Genomic DNA, 23,065 nt, shown 5'->3' on the forward strand with positions numbered 1-23,065 from the left:
CGATGAGCTTTGTAAAAATCGACGCGTTTCAGAAAGGCGGGGCATAAAGGAGAAACAATAATGTACAGTATGTGGAAAATAATGTGTTTTTTGAACCTTAAACCGCATAAACACATTTCATTACACCAAATACACAAAATAATGTTTTTTTTTTTAGCAATGTCATATGACCCCTTTAAATATACAGGGATCAAAACAATTGAATTAATTTTTTTTTTTGACAAATTTGAAGCAAAGCAAAGTTATGATTAATATTCAACAGAACATTGGAATGAAATCCAATACAATAACATCTGACCTCATCCAGTAACTGTTCCGTTTCCTCCAGGTTTTTTTGATTGGAGAAGTTTGGCTGTTCTGTGTATACTTTCACCATTTTCTCTAAACCTGAAATCCAGATTTATGTGTCAGTGTTGAGCTAAATGTCATATAATGAACAATATAAACAGGACAGAACCACCTAATAAGATCTCTGAGGAATAAACCAGTTCTGTTTAAAGGGGGTCATATCATACTTTTTAAAATTCAGTTCCCTGAGGTCTAAGTAGTTTTTCACGAACTTCCTACAGTTTTCACTCAGATTAGTTCTTCTGGTATTTAGGAATAACATTATCTGTCCTGTTTCTTCCTTTTTATATAAATGTGCCCTGACAGGCAGATTTCTGGACACCAATAGGTGTCTTTGACATGTTCCTTCAACTTAAATGTTCATGATATGACCCTTTTAAATCACATACGCTCAGATATGAATCACAGTATCTACAAGATCCAAACCTTCTCTGTCACTTTTTGATTTCGTGATGCAGTCCTCCAGACGCTGAAGTTTGGTCCTGATGGCATCTTTCCTTCTGTCTTTTCTCATGACTGTTTTTCCTTCTTCCTCCTGTATAAACACACACACACAAACAGCAACCCATTTCATATCAATTCTGCAACACAAATTTGTGTTGTAAACTCAAAAGACTTACAAAGTAGTCAGCCATGAGAAATTCAGCTTTGCTTTCATCCGCTGTAGCACTGACGTCCTCGACCAGCGACTGAATGTCCTTCTCCACATCAACTTTGCGTACGGCCTGCTCGATCTGTTTATGACTCTGTTATCAAAAACATTCAGCAAATGCAAATCCACCAGTAAGACTGACCTGAAGTCAGTTTAATCGCTTCAAGAAATGCTAAAATAAAAGACATCATTGCTAGGTTTAAATTAATCTTCACTTGAGCTAGTTTTTTTTTCACATTAAATTGAAAATGTTGCCTTTTAAAGTTGAATTTGAATTAAGGTGTGTTGCAGAAAATTCTTTAAGAATTCAAGGGGAAAATGTGTCGGTGTAGCTTTTATTTTATTGTATTATTTATTTTATTGGATTATTAAAAAGAAGAAAAATGGTTAAGGAGCAGGTTAATTTCCACAATACTTACATTTGCTTTAAAGCCTTCAAAACTGTCTAAATATTAAAGAATTAAATCCATTTTAAAATGTATTTTAAATTATTTTAATAATAAAAAAATAATAATATTGAAGCCAAATATTTATTTATCTATGAAAATATTAAAAAACGGAAGTGTGGAACTTTTGTGGTTCTGTAGGCTAAATTATTATTATTATTGTTTTATTTTTTATGTATTTTTTGGAATGTATTGAAAGTACTGAATTCTATTTTAATTCATTTGTGGCCATTTCAATTCAAATTCACACTTGTAAATTCAAAGGGAGCATCTTAAAATCAGAATTTCTCCCAGCACTTTTGAATCTGTTAAAGTTACCTTCAGTGTTTGGTGGGTTCAGTTACTCACGTGAACGACGGTCTGTGCGTAGACAGTCATGAAGAGACTGTACTTGTCTAGGGTGTTGGACAGAGTCTCTATTCTTTGCTTCTCAAGCTCCTGAACAATCTGAAACGCAGAACTGAATCAGTCAAAATGCAATGGATTTCAGAGAAGATGAAAATGTAAAGATGTGGAAATCAGCTGGAACCTGATAGCAGGTTTTCAGCGTGTTCTCCAGCTTCAGTCGGATGTGGTGACCCTCCATGTTGGTGTTAAAATATTCCTCATCAACTCTGGCCTGAAGCTCTGCTGATTTAGTCAATCTGTTCAACATCTAGATGAAAATAACGTCACAAAAATACCTGTTAATTGCTTTTCCCTATAGCCAATTAACCATCATATTTACCTTCTGTTTTTCCTTCTCTGTACAGATTTGCTTATTTTTCTCCACAAAGCTGAAGAGAGCTTCATGTTCTCTCGTCAACCCAATCAGCTTCTTTTTCAGCTGTAAAAACACATTTCTGCTCAAAATATATCCTCCTCATGGCAAAACAAGATGCAAAAGTACTTTTGAATCTCACGTTAATATAGGTTTTTCTGGTCAAATCTCGATAAACATCTGTACCTTTTCTTACCTTAATTTGTTCACTCCAGTTTGTAAGAACAAGCTTTCCGGACTTTTCAACGGCATTGTCAAGCTGTGAACATACGAGACTTACTGTAGTGTAAACATGCTGCTGTAAATCTCAATATAAATATATGCATAAACATTAAAGAAGTAATTCACCCAGAAATTAAAATGTACCAATGGATCCTCTGCAGTGAATGGGTGCCGTCAGAATGAGAGTCCAAACAGCTGAGAAAAACATCACAATAATCCACAAGTGATCCACACCACTCCAGTCCATCAATGAACGTCTAGTGAAGTGAAAAGCTGCGTGTTTGTAGGAATCTTCAAACTGTTGATTCCTGCTAAAATAGGAGTCCTCCATCCATAATGATGCTTTCTCCAGTGAAAAAGTCATCTTGTCTGAATCAGGAGAGAAATATGAACAGACCAAGCACCATTTACATGTGAAAACAAAACAAATATGTGGGTGGATTTTGATGTGAAAAGACAACAGGACTTGGACTTTTCACTGTAGGAAACGTTATTATGGATTATGGACTCGTATTTTTGACAGATGCGAGGGTTTAAAGTTAAATGCCTTAAAGATGGATTAGTTTTTTACAACCACGCAGCTTTTCACTTCACTAGACGTTAACTGATGGACTGGAGGGGTGTGGATTACTTGTGGATTATTGTGATGTTTTTATCAGCTGTTTGGACTCTCATTCTGACGGCACCCATTCACTGCAGAGGATCCATTGCTGAGCAAGTGATGTAATGCTGCCTTTCTCCAAATCTGTTCTGATGAAGAAACAAACTCATCTACATCTTGGATGGCCTGAGGGTGAGTACATTTTCATTTTTGGATGACTATTCCTGTAAGTGACATACCGGTCTTTTTCTTTTCCCGTGTTCATCTAGGATTTGACGGATTTCCTGAATAGCATCTTGGTTGAGAGCATTTGCCAGTATGCTGAAAGAATAAGCCTGATATAAATACACAGCAACCCACATGAATAATAAAAAGAGGCTGATCCAGTGCAGTGTCGTACCGGTGGGCATCTGCTGAGGCATACATTTCATCTGAAATGAAGGACCACGCACGATATGTGGAGCTTTGAAGAGGAAAAACTGTCAAATGAGTTTGCAAGGCAAGTGCATCAAATATTAACCTGCACTGCTGACACGGTTAACATGACGTGCAAAATTTGGTCTTATTTTCCAGTTATGCTACATGAAAAGCAACACTATATAAGATACTAAGTATTGTTTTCCGAATATGTATTTTTAATAATGAGTTTATTTTGTCTTGGCTTCTTTATACTTAAAACAAGTGGGAAAAAATCATTGCATTAAGACAAAATACACTCGAATTAAAGATATGAGAAGAACTAATATCTTATAATTTTTTGCTTTACAAGTAAATTCAGCTTGTTTAAAAGATTTTTTAAATATTTCACTTATAATTATAACATTTTACCTATAATATTATTACATATATTTTTACTTATATTTTACTTTAAAAATATTTTATAAATTCCTTCTACTTCATTTGCATGTTTTAATGTTTGCTCCTAAAAAACTGATTTTAGGAATATTTTCGATATTAATCATGCAAACCTCATAAAATGAACTGAAAAATATATATAATATCTAAAAATATATTAGTGTATATTTCCTCACAATGTTAGAGCACACATTGATTTTGGGACTAAAAAGCTTTTTTTTTATTTTTTATTTTTAAAGATGTAGCACCCATTGTTGTTGTTGTTTTTTTATAATATTTTTATTCATATTATATCTAGCTTGAACTCCTGAGGTTGATGATTAGATAGATAGATAGATAGATAGATAGACAATCTATCTCACTTGTCACACATCTCTTTCGAGACTTTAAGAAGTTTCCCTGCGATCTTCTGAAGTCCTTTCGAATAGTTGATCTCCAGTTCAGATCTAAATTCACAGAAAACAATGTCTGTTGTATTAGTCATGCTTGTTTGCTCAGGTCAGTGAGATTCTGCCCTGAACATTTCAAGGATTTCAGGGTTTTGGAGAACTACTGTATTCTTTTCCATTGCATTTTCTTCTCTTGCGAATGGAAAGTCCGAGTACCTTCAGTGTCTTAGAGGTCAAGTACTACAACGACCTCAAGAGAAGAAGAGCAGAGATCATATGTTACCTTTGCTGAAAGACGGCCAAGAGCTCTTTGCAGAAAAACTCGCCATTCTTAGAGATTCTCTTCAGATCCTGATACAGCAGATTATACTGAAACACAATATACAGCCTAATTAAACAACAAACCATCTATCTATCTATCTATCTATCGTTCTATTGTTCAAGAGAATAGCAATGCCCTAGCAACCAAGCAGAACACCATTGTAACCACTCAGGACATCTTTGAAACTGCCTCTAGCATCTAGAAATCAATCAGTCAATCTGTCTGGTCTCTGTCTAAACTTTCAGATGGATTTAAAAAATGTTGGTGGACTTTTTCAGGCAAGCTTTGTCAAGTTGACAGCAAAGTCCAGACAAACTTAACTCTTAGTTAATAATAAGCAACATGGAGCGATATTGTGAAGCAGACGTCAACACATCTGAACACCATTATGCTCTACAACAAATATCAAGTTAATAGTTGAATTTATTTGTTTTGACAGTAGTGTTAAGAGAATTAAATGGCTCTGGACTCACAGTACAGCTGCTCAGCGGGTCCTTCATCTTCACACTGGTCGTACTTTAACTCTGCAGATCGAACTTTGACCCTGTCTGTTCCTGAAGAATGCATGCGGAAATCACCTGTGTGCCTGTGCAAGATTATGGCATCATTAACCCTCCATAAAACCAGAGGAGTGGCGGAATGCAGCTTCAGTCTTTGCTATAGCAATCAATGTTTCACTTTTGTCGGCTGGTTTAATGTTTGTCTTGATATTGCCAGCAGACAGTACTATAATAAACAACCATTCAAAAGTCTTGAAACATCTATTTTTTTCCCTTACATTTCAGAATCATAGTTAATCAATAAAATATGAAATAACAAAAATGGAAGTATGTGCTTTTAAAAATAATGATTTCAAAAGATTGTTTTTGCACTGATGCCACTGAATAATCATTTTGGCTTGCTTTCAGTAAACCATTTTTAAAGGAATAGTTCACCAATAATGAATATTTGCTAAAAATGTACTCGCTCTGAGGTCATCCAAGATGCAGATGAGTTTGTTTCTTCATCAGAACAGCTTTGGAGAAATGTAGCATTAATTGCTCAACAATCCTCTACAGTGAATGGGTGCCGTCAGAATAAACAGCTGATAAAAAACATCACAGTAATCCACACCACTCCAGTCCATCAGTTGACGTCTTACGAAGTGAAAAGCTTCATAAGTAAATTTTCTTTTTTTTGGTTAGCTATTCCTTTAAAAGAAGTTTAAAGGAATCCTAGATAATGATATATAGACCAAAATTTCCATTAAATTATGTACATTTATATATTTTTTGAGCTTTGATTTTTCTGTAGGGTCCAGCTCTGGACAATCAAAAAAAAATTTTTCTCTAGTCTTTGTCAAAATTTTTGTAAAGAAACTCATTAATGGCACAATTTATTACAATGTATGACTTTTTAAAGAATGCTGGACTCTGGTCAATTGTAGAATTCTGTGGTGAAATATTTGCATGATGCTGAACTGCAAACAGTCAAAATGGTTGATTTGAAGGGTAAAACATCGGAACTTAAAAAAATAGGTATTTTTGCTGTAAGCAAGAAAGAGAGACTATTAAAATTTGTTGTTACATTGTATGTTTCTTTTTCTTATTAGTATTTCTTTGTGTAATAATGCTTTGACACTTTTATATTCAAACAAAGTCATAAAGAACTTAAAAATGAATTGAAATTGCCCATATTTGCTAGCTGTTTGCGATGAAAAATTATGTTTGTACATAGTTCTGGCTGTATGAATAGTGAAAAAAAACAAGTGGATCAGACCGAGCGCCACAACACTCTTTTAGCCAATCAGCAATAAGGGGGCGTTTCCGTTCATGATGGGGAGAGAGTCAGAGAATGAACAAGCGGGAGATTTGTAGAAACACTGCAGAAAGAGAGACGTTACCAAAGAGGAAATGTCAGAGGACCATCAATGGAAAAATGAGAGCCAGCCCAGCACCCGCGTTAATATAGGAAAGGTTTTCCAGCGCTGGAGAGACGTTAGAGAGCGGACGCTGCAGTCACAACCGTTGGCTGAAGTTGCTTTGTGCTTGATACGCGAGTAACATTGGGTTTGTTGTTTCACAGAACCAAGATATACTGTAGCAACGGGATAGTTTTCAGTGTTTGTCTGGAGCTGGTGTGCTGGCGACTAATAACGAACTCTTGTGATATCTTCGCTTTTTGTTTTCCGTTCCGCTTTTCCCACATCTTGTCACATGTGTAATGGCTTTGTTACTTGTCTATCGCGTTATTTAGGGAACTCGGAGCTGATCATGAAACTGCATTTGCGAGTCAATGGGGAGTCGACTTCAAAAGAGTCGATTCCTCGACTGAATAGCCGTAGTGTCGGGTTCGATTCTAGCGCTGGCATCTTGTTGTCGACTTCGTTGCTGTGTCTGAAATCGCTCACTTTCACTAATCCCTATGCAGTGTTTCTCGTGACTTTAGCTTCTTTAAAATTTCATGTATTGGCAACAACTAGGAAACGATGGTGTACTCCTCATTTCAAGGTGTCATCTCTGAACTGAACTTTTAATGTAAGGCTTCGTGTCGAAAAAAGCCTAAATTTAGTGTGCAATATACGACTGCCATCTTGTACATTTTTCTTATTGCTGACCCTGTAAGTAAATGGAGCTGAGGAGTCGATTCCGGGAGTCGACTCTGAAAAACATAATTGAACACCCCTATATTAGCATTTGGGGGCAGAGCAACGTGTAATTGTTCTAGTCTCCGCCCACTCCTCCAACTGCACCAATCAGAACGCTCATATACACATCGATCAAAGCAGCTGTTCTAGACCTGGAGGATTATAGGTTTAAAGCTGATGTACTGGAGCATTTTAAGGTTTGACTCCAAGATGGTCAAATCTCTAAAAATATATAATCTTTCCGGCTGCAAATCTTCTGTGTCTGCTGTTTATAGTTATATTAAGTTTTCATTATTATTTGGGATCTCTTTAGAGGTGCTGTATCCCCACAACACCTTAAAAAGACAGTTTCTTATTAGTTATCCTCTTCACTTTATTTCCCCCCTTTCAACCTGCTGGAAAGATGAATGCAGCCTGCAACAGTGCCATATTAAAGAAAACTGCTTCAAAATACCATAAAATAACAATATCCCTTACATCTAATCTTAAATTAAGATAGATAGAAAGACAGATGCAGCCAAAACAACAAAAGCAGCCAGAAGGGTTTTGGTCTGTCGTGTTTATTTAAAATACATGGCAACATAATTCATTAGTACCGCTGATAATCAGTTTTCCAGCAAAGGCAGAGAATACAGTTGTCTTTTTTTTTTTTTTTTTTTTTTTTTAAATCTTCGCCTTTTTGACATCAAATGTAAACCACATAACACAGCAACCTGGCTAATTAGCTGTAGCGCTTCTCCAGCTCAAAACAGACAGCAGCAGCGACCTTCCCAACACTGAAAGAAACAGCATCAAAACACTTGAATCAAAAGCTTTAAATAAAGCTCGGCTGAATGATGATCAAATGCACGAGGAAAACCAGAAGAATCTTTTATTCTAAACTAAAAAAAATCTAATAAAAAAAAAACAGACGACATAACAATAACAAATAAGACCAGTGTTTGGTGCCACTTATTCATCAAAGTGCATGTAAGTATGTTCATTCAAACATGAATAAAAGTGTGATAGTTTGATATATTTCATGGGATTCAATGAGAAATGATCATCAAATATAATCCCGGGACATTAGATTCTTTATACCTGCTGACTTGATGGTATTAATCAGTAATCATTTGATAAATTACACTATTTCTTTCAAGTGAAATCACATTGAAATACTTTCCAAAGGTGCAAGTTTCCTACTAAAACACTTTCCTTAAAAGAAGCAGAATTTTTTCCAAGTCGGGCAAGATTTCTCGATAAAATACAGTAAGTGTCCCTTTTCTTTTCAGCACCTGAAACACTAATACAGGCTTCCCATTATCAACGTACACTGCCGTTCCAAAGACTTTTATTTTGAAAGAAATTAATACTTTTATTCAGCAAGGATGCATTCAATTGATCAAAAGTGACAGACATTTATAATGTTACAAAATATTTCTATTTCAAATAAATGCTGGTTTTTAAACGTTCTATTCATCAAAGAATCCTGAAAAAAGGCATCACTACACGTATTTTCACAAAAATATGAAGCAGCACTACTGTTTTCAACATTGATAATAAGAAATGTTTCTTCAAATAAGCATATTAGAATGATTTCTGAAGGATCATGTGACACTGAAGACTGGAGTAATGATGCTGAAAATTCAGCTTTGCATCACAGGAATAAATTACATTTTAAAATATAATCAAATAGAGAAGAGTTATTTTAAATTGTAATAATATCTCACAATATTACAGTTTTTACTGTATATTTAATCAAATAAATGCAGCCTTGATGAGCAGAAGACACAACTTTCAAAAACTTCTCGCCAACCCCAATCTTTTGAATGATAGTGTACTTGTGAAAATATGTTTGGTAAAGGAATATCATTGATTCGTCATAAACCACTAGTTCATTTGAACAAATGATTATTTTGAGTAAATTGACTGACTTGTTACCCCGTTCCACGAAAATGACGCTGTTGCTCGTGTCGGAGCTGATGCTCAGCTGGGGAATCTGTGAATCTCTCAATTTAAATCATGTAAATGATAGTTACTGCATAACCTTCCTACAAATAATTATAGTGCATCGCTGGGCTTAAATGTAGCATCTGAAGTTGCCATGCAATGTCACAAAAATAAAACCAGCGTGTTCACAAGATAAATGCCAGTCACCGCATTAAGCATTTCCAGTTTAGACTGCTTTGTTGACGATAATCAAAACTAGATGTTTTGATGTTATCATTTCCTTATTTGAAACCAGCAGATTTAAGGCCACATACATTATATGCAAATACAAATGCAGATGTGAATACTTGCCGATGCAGTGCAAGTTATTCTCAGTAGTCAACCTGGCCAGAAACCCAGCAAACAAAAATATGTTCTGAGAATGTTTTGTACCTTTCAAGTTATGAAAACATTATTTAAAATTTTCTATGGTCATTCAGAATGTCCGGTTTTTTAAAAAATGTTGTAAAATGTTTTTATTTCTTAGTTATACAAACATTAACAGTCCATTTTATAATTTTGCAAACATTATGGGAACATTACAGTCAATTACTTGCTTCAACTTGCAAGATTCTGTTCAAAATATTGTGCTTTGAATTGCAATTTCTTTTGGAATGCACAAAATCAAGTATTTAACATTCATATACTGTACTTGCGTAAGGTATATTTTGGGAAACTTTTGTGGATGCTCGTCTAATGTTTTTTAAAAGTACATTTAAAAGTAACGTTCCCATAATGTTTGAAAATTATAAAATTTATTGTTCTAGTAACGTTCACAAAACCAAGAAAAAATGATTCTAAAACATTTAAAAAACTACATTTTGAACATTCAGAGACCGTTTTTGTAACTTAATGGAATTGTTAACAAAACGTTCATAGAACATATTTTTGTTAGCTGATAAATGCGTTTAACTACAGGTGGACAGCTGAAGTTCCAACAACACAACTTTGTGATGCATTTTGCATATGTTTGTTGGACCTTGTGACCATAGTTGGCTAATAATGCTTTTAGGAAACACACCCAGAGCGGTTCTAGACTGGGCACCAGCTCCAGCACCATCATCTTGTTGTGGAAAAGGGGAACGTATGTTTAAAAAAACCACAAAAAAAAAAACACAAATGCAAATTTATTAAAGATACAAAAATTAAAGGAACACTCCACTATTCCAGACCCGGAGATCAGCTGAATGGATTCGAAAACGGTAAAACTCAACTGTTTAACTCTAGGGGAGTTGGAAAATGAGCCTATTTTCAAAAATAGTGGAGTGTTCCTTTTAATAAATAGAAAATAACACTAATCCAAGAAAACTATTGTTGCCATGATGCCAGATTAGTTGACCGCAGCAGCATGCTCACGTGATTATGAAATAAAGAACAATGCTTTCATTCACTTGCTCGAAAGAAAAGCGTGAGCCGCACTGAATCTAAAAGGTGCTTCGATAACGAATGTCGCAGGATAAACAACCACAAAAACAAAAGCCAACGAATGGAACGCAAAACATCTGGAATGGTGAAAAGCGAGCAACCGAAACAGAACCGCATTCACATTATTGAGAAGTTCCAGTACGGGACCGGTAATGTTCATACATGATTTGACACAACGGAGAGTGATGCAGCTGGGGCTCGGTGAAACGCCCTCCATGCTGGGCGGACGGTTAGTGTTCGTCTGGGCACGGGGACGAGGACAGGTAGCCGTTGGTGCCGTGGGCGCCGTTGGTCCCGTTAGTGTGGTGTTTCTGAGGAGGAGGAAGAACCTCGTCTTCATCAGAGCTGGACTCAATGTCACTGCGGTCATCCTTTGACACCTAGGAAGGGTAGAGAGATGATTAAGATGACAGTATTTACTATCTGGCACTATATTTTGACAATTAGAAGTGACTGTTTCTAATCACCTTAGTTTGACAGTTTTTCGACATTTTAGATGTTTGAGGTCAATAATAGAAATCTCTTATGCTAACCAAGGCTGCATTTATTTGATCAAAAATACGGTAAAAACAGAAGTAGAGTGAAATATTACAATTTAAAAAAACTATCGGAATATATTTTAAAATTTGTAATTTACTCCTGTGATGCAAAGCTGATTTTTTTGCTTTTGGATTCTTTGATGAATAGAAAGTTCAAAAGAACAGCATTTATTTGAAATAGAAATCTTTTGTAACATTTTAGATGTCTTTACTGTCGCTTTTGATCAATTTAATGTGTCCTTGCTGAATAAAACTATTCATTCTTTAAAAAAAAAAAAAACTTACTGACCCCAAACTTTTGAACGGTAGTGTTTCAGAGAAACAGACTCCATAAACATAACTCTGAGAAGTTTTATGCGTCCATGCACAGGACAATGATGTTTTTTTGCTGCTAATTCATGGCAATTTTGCACCAATCTCTTCTTTCAATCATCTACTTACATGTAAAGGATTCCATTTTCCCGCCTTTGATGGCAGCGATGAAGACAAAGAAGAGAGAAAAAGCACATGAATTTAGGAATACAGCATAAGCATTAGGTTAAAGTACTAGTTAGTGAACCCAGATCATTTGCGATTCATATTTCACATCTGAAAGAGAGGCATACGTTGCGTTTTCTGTTCGTACGTTCATTCTATGAATCACATGTACGCATATTTGAGAGATGATCGTAAGATCAAATTTAGGATGGTTTCTGCGCAACATTTTATGTTGTATGAGGCCCATGAAGTATGTGTGTGTACATAAGCAATAATGGATGTTTTATTGGCAATCGCAAATCTTTTAACTTTTGAACAGGATGAAGATGTCAAAATTTTTCTTATTTTGTTGAAATATCATTTTTTTCCATTTAGTACTGCCCTTCGGAAGCACGTTTAATTGTTCAGACAAACAAGGGACTCATGAACAACCATCACAAAACAAAAAACAGTCGTAGATCATCCAGGTAACCACACACAATATTAAGAACCAAGGGTTCCCAAACTTTTTATTTTAATAATTTCAGCTATTTTTTTTGTCTTGTGGACTATATGTAAACATCTTTTATGTAAAATATCTTACTAAATAAAAAATAACATGCATTTTGTATGATCTCTCTTATTTTGTTAAAATTATTCACACTGTCACAGATTCTGCCAGGGGTTCCCAAACTTTCGCATGCCACTGTAATTTAATTGCCATTTGAATCCACATCTTTTGTAAATCCTTGATAACTTCTATGCTTTGTGGTAACGTGCATGCATCTTAAATATAGATGCTTTTTATTACTGAAATGCTGAAAAATGTTTAGAAGAAGAAAATTTCACTACAGTGAGCGGGAAGTCTTAAGAAGAAAAAATATAACAATCACTTTTGAACTGGACCATTTTTATGGCAGAAACAGGTATTAAATACAATTTAAAAGTATGTATTTATATAAATTTGGCCTTAATGCGCCTTAATCATTTTACTAGTTGACCAAATAGTCAAATATTTGCTTTATGTAAATTAGAGGCTGCATCCATCAATTTGAGATAAAATGCCAGACAAAACGATTTAAAGCACAGGGTGTCAATCCAGTTCCTATTATTAAATAGGATGTTTAAATAAATTAACAATCTATTTTAACTGATTATTAAATTCATTGTCATGCTGAACGTGTGATTGACCAAAAAGAAATGCATTTCTGGATTTGTAGGATCACAGAACTCACTCGTCCACCAGGAATAAATCTTCATCTGAACGCGCGAGTTTTATCCCTGAGGTACCATTCTAATTTATTTTCACAGATATCTATGGAATAAAATCGCTGTCAAAAATAATCGTACGTAATTCAAAGCATTTGTGTGTCATTTTAATTTACTCGTGCGTAATTTAAAAGTATTGTATGTCATTCTGTTTTTTGTCAGAGTTGGATTCCAAAATCTACGGCCACGACAGTTTACAGATACGAGATTTTGTGTGTTTGTTAGAGTACAACTCCAAAATGTACGACTATGACAGTTTACAGACACAACGCTTGTTTTCACAACAGCTCTGTTACACGCACGACATGCGAATTGCGACACGAAGTGCGGTGTGCGAAAGGACTGTCAAAAATACGTCATCATTGTCACAGGCATTACTATCCGAGGGAAGATGAATCGATTCCACAAAGTGCGCTTGCGCCCCGCAGAATTACATACAATACTTTTAAATTACGCACGAGTAAATTAAAATGACACACAAATGCTTTGAATTACGTACGATTATTTTTGACAGCGATTTTATTCCATAGATATCCACCGTGAGAAACAATTACTGTCCGAACAGGGCTAAAGATATACTGAACTTGATATGATTTCTAATATACTCAATAACATGTGAAAGATCTGTCATATGACCATAACTTTGCTAAATTAGTAGCACAAGATATATTCGAGTCCCTAGCAATAAAGGGTCAGGTGTATTTTCTGGAGTCTCACCTTTCCTCTGGAGATGGCCCTGCAGGAGATGCGCACTATGAGATACGACCAGAAGGTGTGCAGGGCCTGCAGCAGGACGAGCAGCACGTTAAACACCCACCACGACGGGTACGGCCCCACGATCTCCCAGCTCTCAAACACAGTGGTGTTTAAAATCCTGCAATATAGGATATTTCATTAGGACAAGTGATGGCCAAAATTGTTAGAACACCTGATAGATCTGAAAATATTGACCTTTTTTGCCTCCAAAACATGATTTAATTTCACGATGTTCATGAAACGTGCAGATGGTTGCTCTGAGCACAATAAATATCAGATGAAGTGAGTTTTTATCCACTTTTAACTTTAATATTTGCTATGCCCACCTTTTGCAGCAATTACAGCAGCACATCTCTCTGGCATAGTGTCAATATATTTCCTGAGAACTTCAACACTAATGTTATCCCATGCGTTCTGCAACTCAATATAATATTGATATAAATTGATATATATAATCATAAATAATTGTATTTATATATTGTTTCTACAAATGAGGATGTTCCCAAATAGAGGTTTTGTTGGTTTTAGCTTACCTATGGAGCAGTGTTTCAGTGAACTAAAACCAAAACTATTAAAAATGGTTTGGTTAATTGAAATAAAGCTGAAATAAAATATAAATATTAGATGAAAAATTGAAAACAAAAAAACAAAAACGAACGTAAATTCAAAATATTGACTCTGCAACTAACTGGAATACGTTTTTAAAACTGACTGTTATTAATTAATTTGATGTAATTAAATTATTAATTGAAATAATGATAAATTATTAAACAAAAAAATTAAAAATAGATTAAAGCTAAATAGAAACAGTCAAATAAAAATGACAATAGCAATGTGCAAAATGACTAGTACTTAAATTCAAATGAAAACTGAGCATATAAAAATAAAAACTAATTAAGAATATGAATAAATACTACAATATCAATACATTACTATTAATCAAAATGACAAAAACAAATTACAAAATGACTAAAATGTAAAAATTAAAATGAACTGAAAATGTAAAAATAAAAACTAATTCAGAATATGAATAAATACTTGAATATTAATAAATTACTATAAAAAAAACACACATTTCAAAATTACTAAAACCTAAAATTAAAACTGAAAATATAAAAAATAAAAGCTAATTCAAACTTAATATAATATTAATAGATTATTGTACTTGTTAATATTAATAAGCACAAAATATTTACAAATACTTCACTAGCATTTGCAATTGTTGCATCAAATCACACTGCATCTGCATAAAGTAAACATTTCTGAACCCTTTTTTTTGTAAAAGTCTAAGATCTCTCTGAATGTCTTTGCTTCAATATCTACAGTAGATCTGGAAATAAACTGTTTTAAACTTTGTCTTAAAACAATAAAGTACTAAAACATAAATCATTGACTAAAACAATGAAGCAATGTTTCAGATTCTGCAGGTCTTTAGATCAGATGTAAATGAGTGATAGTGATCACTCTTTAAAAAAAGCTCAGATTTCATAGCTTCCACTGTAGCACAAGATGCACAAATCTCAACCTACAAAAGGAGACCGAATCAGAATTGACATGAACTGAATACAGGGACTGTGACAACAGCTCTGTCAAGGCCATTTCATAATCGTCACTAAATGACAGTAAGGACTCTCAGAGGACCAGAGACTTCAGATGGCGCCGTCACATCCATCATCGGTTCCTCACGCGGCTCCTCAGCTGAATCCAGATTAGACCGTTTCTCTAATTCCATTAGAGTCGCACAATGAAGTACTCAAAAGCCACAGCAGTCACTTAGACGAGGTGAGTGAATAAAACGTTTTCCCGGCACTAAATGATAAATGAGCAAAACGAGCGGAAAAAGCACAGATGACTCATTCTGAAGAACGGAATGAATAATGGATCTGAAAAAGCCACAGAAGTGAAAGTTCTGCTGTTAATATCAGACGCAGGCGGTCTGCACAACATACTGTGGAAATGGGCTCCAAAACGTTACGTGATCGGATCAAACCACATTCAGATGTAGTTGGACGTGTAAACGCTAATGCATCAGCAGGAAGAGGAAATATTGGATATGCATCCTTTGGATGACTGCACATTTAAAGGGGTCATATGATGCGATTTCAAGTTTTCCTTTCTCTTTGGAGTGTTACAAGCTGTTCGTGAATAGATAAGATCCCTAAAGTTGCAAAGACTAAAGTCTCAAACCCAAAGAGATATTCTTTATAAAAGTTAAGACTCGTCCTAAAACGCCTCGTTTAAACACGCCCCACATATCTACCTCACTATGTGAAAATATTTGCATAATGCCGCCCAAATGTGCACGCAAAGAAAGAAGGCGTGGTTTCAGTAACCGCAGTTAGTGTTGAAGCAGCCTTGTCAGGGAGACGCTGTGTGTTTCTAGGCGAAAGCAAAAGCACTTTATTTGGCCTTCCGAGAAGGCGTAACTTTGATTCTCGCTGTAGTATTGTTGCTGCTGCCGCCGCCGCCATGTCATGGAGACGGTGTGTGTTTCATTATGAAAGTGTAGCAAATTAGCTCAAAAGGGAAATGTATATAAATAATTACAGTTAATTATGATTAATTACAATTATTTATATCAGCTGCCAGTAGTAACTGTAGCAGATTTAAATTGCCATCAACCAATCTGTTCGTCCAGCGAACATTCACTGTAAGTTCATATCAACTGTAAGTTCACCACAGAAAATACTTACAGTATTAATGCATTAGAGCATGTAGTAAGGATGAAAATCGTAAAGGGACATTAATTTGCAAGGCAGAATCAGAAACTCATGTAATTTGTGCACAAGAGTATTATTAACTAAACACTAACACAAACTAGTCTTAACAAACAAACAATCACATACATGGGAAAGGGCAAATGAGGCTTGATGGATGACACCATCAGGAAAAAAACCAGAGAATGAAGCTATGAAAAGAGTCAGTTAACCACCTGAGTAAAACCATCAACGCCATTTTAGAACGGAAACTATTGTTATGTTTCCATCATATCACATTAGAAACGGGTGATAGAAATGCCAAATTTTGATTAAAAATCCCTTAATTCGCAAGTAATTGTTTTTGAAAAGGGTTGATGCGAATAATGGGAGATGGAAACACGTTTGCCGAATAAATTCCTCCATGCGCATCAAATCCTGACTAACCAGTGGACCGATCTTGTTGCACAGCATCTGAAATGTTGTTATGGTCGTTCATAAATGCCCGAGCAAAGTCTGTCGTCAAAGTACGTCTGTATATATTTAAATATTAAATATTATATTATATTATTACATCTACATTATATATGTATCTTTTTTTATTTGTTATATTGTATTTTATTTTAAATGTATTTATTATTACATTTTAATAAATGTTATTTCTTATGCTAGATTATTTATGTACTTATTTATTTCTTTATATTTGTTTTTCTTTTTATTTGTTAAATTAAATATATTTAATATTTTATTTATTTATTTATTATATTTTGAGTAACACTTCCAATGTTGGAGTCAAGTCCGGCCTTGCTGTTTTAACCTTGTCTCACCCAGAAATGAAAATATCAATATTATCAGTGAATGTGGACTGTTTCTGTTCATAAAAATTGGCAATAATCAAGCGTAGTGTTAGTTCTGGCAGGTCACGTTAGTTAAGCTCGCATCAGCTGACTCTCAGCTGATCCCCATCTACCTAAGGGTATCGCTGGAGTTCTTGCCCAGAACAGAACCATACCGCCAACCCAAACTGTATGCTAATTGTCAAACATATTTGACGATAGTGGTCCTGACAGAATAGCACTTAAGTCACATGTATAGCACTTTTGTGGTGTTTATTTGTACTTTTTGGAACTAGTCCAAAAAGAAAGAAAGTCTGGTTTTGGAACAACATGAGGGCGAGTAAATAGTAAATAATTTGTATTTTTTGGGTGGACTATGCTTTTAAAAATGATTATGTAGCTGATAGATTGGCCAACTAACTTTCCAACATTAAAATTAGAATCTGTAACTTTAAATCTTCATTTACTAATGAATTCCTGTTGTTGTAGGTTTTGACAAGTGTACTAATAATCTACAGGATTGTGTCTTTTTCTGTGGTTGTAATGGCTGTAACAGGAAGTCACCTCCAGCAGGACGTCGGCAGCATCGTGCAGACACATGACCAGCGTTCCCACCCGAGCCATGTTATTCACATACGAGAAGGTGATCAGAGAGATGGTGGCCACATGATGCAGGAACATCAGGAGAAAGTCCTGCAGGAAGTCACACGGGAAGTGAAAATGCACGTTAAACCTACAAGACAAACATTCCTGCTCTGCAGTACATTTTTCTGTCCTCATCATACATGTTTTAATACATGGATCAAATATGAAACTCATATCATATTGGTTACTTTTTTTTTAATCACAATATCACAAATAAATTAACACAAGTGTAAATTTTAAATCATTGACTGTTGTTGGAGATCAGATTTACTCTAACTAATTAACAAAAATTCCAAATAATATCTATTAACTTCAAGTTAGGGGTTATAATTGTTAACTAAATAACTAAAAGTAAAGTCAAATAAAATAAAATAAAATAAAAAAATAAGTAAAATATAAACTAAAACCATAAAAATCATTAGTTGAAATAAAATATATAATAAATATGTATATAATTACCTTTGATTTTATTTCAAACTGTTGCCAAGACATCATTTCTAATTTTCTTGCAGTTTAACTTGAAGTACTGAAATAACTTAAACTGTAATAAGAACTATATAGAAACTTTTTAAAAATCAAAAGCTAAAATAACAAAAACATACAACAAAATTACTATAACAAATTAAAATGAACCATGATAATATAAAATAAAAAATAATTTAAATATTAATAATACTAAATAATTTACTACTTTACTAATGTTAATAATATTAATAAAAAACATATTGATATTAAAAAATATTTATTCATTCATAAAAACTGATTTTTAGTATAGCAGTTATACTAAAAGAACACTTCTTCAGGCTGACTGCAACTGCACTGGAAAAAAAAAGATAATTGAATTTACTGAATCTTTGTATTTACTCAATTGTAAGTGGTTGCAATCAATTTATTTTAGCTACATTTAAATAAACAAATTTAGTTGGCTAACTTTCCTAGTATCATTTTTTTTTTTCAGTGTGCTAAACCCTGACTGAGCAATGAATGACTAACTATAGCTCTTTATTTCCTACTTGTTAGTCATTTGATTAATTTTCTTGCCATTATGTAAATGATCAAGTTATAATTAAAAATGTTTGTGTCTGGGCTTAACCAAAGATATTTCTGAAAGTCTCTCACAGCCTTTTCCATACTGTTTTTAAATTACAACACGAGCATATTCAGGTTTTTAAGAGTCTAACATGTACTGCAGGGCAGGAAGGGCTAATTCAGGTTTGCTTACATTTCCCCATAAACACTTCTATATAGATACAGCATGTCACTATATTAGCAATTACAGGAATTGATCAATTGTGCATGTTTAACACTCAACCAAAAACCCTGAATCAAATTAAACGGCTTCATTGTCAAACACTGCTACCTAATGAATCATAGATAAAGAGGGAGACTTCAGTGTCCTCAGTCTATTCTCACTGAGGAAATCCTGTTGAAGAATGCTGTTAAGAGGCCAGGTGTTGCATGCTCCCCTGCGGCATCGTGGGATGGCACTGACTCAGCAAGCTGGTTGATGATGATTGTGATGAAGATGAGGAGGAAGTGCAGTGGGGTGAAAAACGGAATGGAAGCATGGCAAACGAAGAGAAGGGGTACATTGGTGCGGGCAGGAATGAGGCAGAGCACATCCTCAATACGTGCACGGAAAAACTGAAAGGATAGAGCAAAGAAAAACAAGATTTGCATTTCCTGAAGGAAACAGCAGGGCATGCAAGGCAGGAAAAAAAAAAGATTTTTTAGGTAGAGTTTTAGGTTGTGTGTGTTTTTCTTTCTTTCTTTCTTTTTTTTTTTACTGTCAAAGTAAAAGTAATAATAAAATAAATAAAAATAAATAAATGCATTATATATAAAAAATAAAAAAAACTAACTTTTTATATATTTAATATATAAACATAACATTTTTCTTAAATACTTTTCCACGACATTCTAATTTATTGAGATGCACCTGTATTAGCATAATTTGTCAGGCACCCATTGACTTGCAATATTTTCCAAATGTTAATTTAAAAACTGCAATTTATGCACATGACAATGCATTCATAAAGAAACTCAACTCAATCTTGCATGTAAATGAACATCATGCATACTGATCGTAAATATGCATTTTTCATAACCTTATATGAATATCAGAACACAATGAATATTAAACACTTTAAGTGGCAGCAGTTATTAGTGGTCATGATTTCACACGTTTAAAAGGAAGTTTCCCCGAAACCAGAAAACCCTTTCGCTCCTGCACAGCAGAGGAAACGAGAGCCGCACGTCGCTGCTAATAAACCCAGCATGATCCTTCTCACAAGAAACTCGAAGCGCTGCAGCAGACGCGTCTAACCAGACCAAAGCCATCTCTCAGGTTCAGATGTGCAGTAACTGCTGCCAGTAGCCCAATACTGATGCTCTGAAGATGAGAAAGTTTTATCTGAGGCTGTAAACTCATGGTTAACGTACCTTTCTTCTGATGTCTGTGAACTGCGAGAAGAGCAGCGACAGATAGAAGGACAGCTCCAGTATGTAGTAGTAATGCAAATCCACGGTTAACGGCTATAAAAGTCAGACACAATAGAGTCAGCAACTCAAAACAACGCATACAGCAGCCCTAATGAGTATTTTGAGCAGGGATTCCCAAACTTTTTTGGCAGCCGAACTCCTCTGACCTAAAATGTTAAGTTAAGTTTGCAAAGAAACAAATCCATCATTAAGGTGTTTTAAATTTAAACTGTCACTTCTGGCCAAAATACGACTCCATAATCCATAATAACGCTTCCTCTGTGAAAAAATTCCATCCCCTGTTGTCCTCTCACATCAAACTCCACAGAAGTATTTGTTAAGAACTGTTTTGGACTCTTTTCCCTTGTAAACGGTGCTTGATCTGTTCATATTTCTCTCCTGATTCAGACGATACGACTTTTTCACTGGAGAAGCAATATTATGGATAAAGAACCTGTATTTTAGCCAGAAGCTTTGAAGTTATTTTATTTATTTATTTTTTTACAAACATGCAGGTTTTCTCTTCACAAAACAGTAAACTAATAGACTGGAGTGGTGTGGATCACTTGTGGATTATTGTGATGTATTTATCAGCTGTTTGGACTCTCATTCTGACGGCACCCATTCACTGCAGAGGATCCATTGGTGAGCAAGTGATGTGATGCTACATTTCTCCAAATCTGTTCTGATGAAGAAATTAACTCATCTACATCTTGGATGGCCTGAGGGTGAGTAGATTTTCAGCAAATTGTCATTTTTTGGAGAACTGTTCCTTTAATATTTCAATTTTAACAAAACATTTGCATGCTTCGCTGTCTTTATTTATTTTTTTTGTATTTTGTATTTTTTAATTTATTTAGTCATTTAGCAGACGCTTTTATCCAAAGCGACTTACAAATGAGGACAATAAAAGCAGTCAAAACTAACAAAAGAGCAACAATATAGAAGTGCAAATGACAAGTCTCGGTTAGCCTAACGCAGTACAGTATCTGCAGGCAGCTGCAGTATATTTTATTTGATAAATTTAACAAAACATTTGCATGCTTCGCTGTCTTTATTTTTTTTGTATTTTGTATTTTTTTATTTATTTAGTCATTTAGCAGACACTTTTATCCAAAGCGACTTACAAATGAGGACAATAAAAGCAGTCAAAACTAACAAAAGAGCAACAATATAGAAGTGCAAATGACAAGTCTCGGTTAGCCTAACGCAGTACAGTATCTGCAGTATCCTGCAGTATATTTTATTTGATAAAATATTAAATACACTTTAACTTAAATTAAATGTCAAATATAATATATTTATTTTTAAATTATGTCTATTTTAATTGGATATTTTTATGATTTCATTATTAGCGTTTCATCAACTCATGGATCCACTTTGGGAATCCCTGATTTAGGACCTTAAAAACTACATTAGAAATGTAAAAACTGAATGATCTGTTAATGCATTGCCATGCAAAATGGTTACTAACTTTAAAAAAGGATCTAATAGTCAGAGAGGGTGGAATTAAGCGTTAGCGTTAGTTCTGGCCGGTCACGTGAGTCAAGCTTGCATCAGCTGATTCTCAGCTGATCACATCTACCAATAGGAATACGACACCTATCGCGGCATTCCTATATAAGCTCTTCAGTATTATTCAGCAGCTTTTCAGCTTGCTCAAGAGCAAATTACCCTCCTCCATCCCCAGCTCCTCCTTTCGCCACAGTCTTTTGCCACAGTCCACAGGACTTGGCTTTCTGATATTCCTTGCTAATCAGACTCCTTTATCTTGAATAAAGTGTTACACTTAAATATCAAGTACATTAATGATATCTGCCTTGTTCTGTTCTGTTAACCCTAGGGGGGTTATTATTGCTGCTCTCCCTGCTCATTCATGACAGGCTGCATGGATGGGCAGGGAGTTTTTTGCCCAGAACAGAACCATACCGCCAAACCAAACTTTATGCTAAGTATCTATCATTTTGACGATAGTGGTCCTGACAGAAATATAGTCATTTGCCTCACAAAACACTTGGATCTCAGGGGGTGTTTACACGACACCATTTTCAACCAAAAATAGAAAACATATTTTATGTGTCTGGGCCATTCACTTATACCACAACAGCATATTCGGGCCTGAAAATACAGCGTTCCAGTCATTTTCGCTGACCTGTGTTTTGACAATGTTGTCATCTGTATGTGAAACTTTTCAAGGACGCAAAGGAAAATCTGTTCCGTTTTTAATACATCATTGTCGTGCAAACATACCCTCAGAGAGAAAAAAGCACGATACAGTATGACCCATTTAATAATTATTATTGATATATCAGACAGTATAAATGTACCTGATAGGGGTAGTTGTACCAGCACTCTCGGGTGTTCCACAGCCACGGGCTCTTTAAAATCAAACACAGAGACACAAATGATCTCCAGAGCTTTTCACTAAAGACACAAGATAATGTCTTTTGAAAGAGCTTTTGAATTCTGCTACATCAAAGTATGAAAAAGACTGAAAATACAGTCATTATCCTCAGTGCTAGCTACATAATTGAAATGCTTTGAATTCACTTTTTCCCCTCTCGATAAACCACATCATGTAGGAAGGTTAGTTGGCATCAAAGCCTGGTATTGTGAAGCCGATGATTTCCTGTGAGATCTGCTGCTGTGCTCTGAAAATACTAACATATGATCCAATCCAACGCTACTTTTGGCTAATTAGCAACTTCACAGCATCGTTCTCAAAGGCCACATACAAGAATAAGACATCTGATGCTGTAACATCATTAGATGT

At 34.9% G+C, this 23,065-nt stretch overlaps 2 protein-coding genes across 2 annotated transcripts in view; both read right to left on the bottom strand.

Moving 5' to 3' along the window:
- Positions 1-5,358, bottom strand: part of LOC107708315 (nostrin-like) — a 7,670-nt gene extending 2,312 nt beyond the window's left edge. Inside the window, exons 1-12 of the mRNA XM_016512502.1 lie at positions 5,069-5,358; positions 4,557-4,642; positions 4,247-4,330; positions 3,430-3,492; positions 3,269-3,350; positions 2,403-2,465; positions 2,174-2,272; positions 1,976-2,101; positions 1,795-1,893; positions 969-1,094; positions 775-883; positions 299-387 (exon numbers count right to left, since the gene is read on the bottom strand). Coding sequence (XP_016367988.1) covers positions 299-387; positions 775-883; positions 969-1,094; positions 1,795-1,893; positions 1,976-2,101; positions 2,174-2,272; positions 2,403-2,465; positions 3,269-3,350; positions 3,430-3,492; positions 4,247-4,330; positions 4,557-4,642; positions 5,069-5,095 — 1,053 coding nt within the window. The 5' untranslated portion in view covers positions 5,096-5,358. The remainder of the gene's footprint in view (positions 1-298; positions 388-774; positions 884-968; positions 1,095-1,794; positions 1,894-1,975; positions 2,102-2,173; positions 2,273-2,402; positions 2,466-3,268; positions 3,351-3,429; positions 3,493-4,246; positions 4,331-4,556; positions 4,643-5,068) is intronic.
- A 5,084-nt stretch (positions 5,359-10,442) lies between these two features.
- LOC107708313 (ceramide synthase 6-like) overlaps positions 10,443-23,065 on the bottom strand; it is a 41,463-nt gene continuing 28,840 nt past the window's right edge. Inside the window, exons 5-10 of the mRNA XM_016512500.1 lie at positions 22,620-22,670; positions 20,254-20,346; positions 17,731-17,859; positions 13,596-13,760; positions 11,595-11,618; positions 10,443-10,994 (exon numbers count right to left, since the gene is read on the bottom strand). Coding sequence (XP_016367986.1) covers positions 10,845-10,994; positions 11,595-11,618; positions 13,596-13,760; positions 17,731-17,859; positions 20,254-20,346; positions 22,620-22,670 — 612 coding nt within the window. The 3' untranslated portion in view covers positions 10,443-10,844. The remainder of the gene's footprint in view (positions 10,995-11,594; positions 11,619-13,595; positions 13,761-17,730; positions 17,860-20,253; positions 20,347-22,619; positions 22,671-23,065) is intronic.

Source organism: Sinocyclocheilus rhinocerous, unplaced genomic scaffold (assembly GCF_001515625.1).
Source record: "Sinocyclocheilus rhinocerous isolate Xijiao unplaced genomic scaffold, SAMN03320098_v1.1 scaffold2251, whole genome shotgun sequence".
NCBI classification, from domain to species: domain Eukaryota; kingdom Metazoa; phylum Chordata; class Actinopteri; order Cypriniformes; family Cyprinidae; genus Sinocyclocheilus; species Sinocyclocheilus rhinocerous.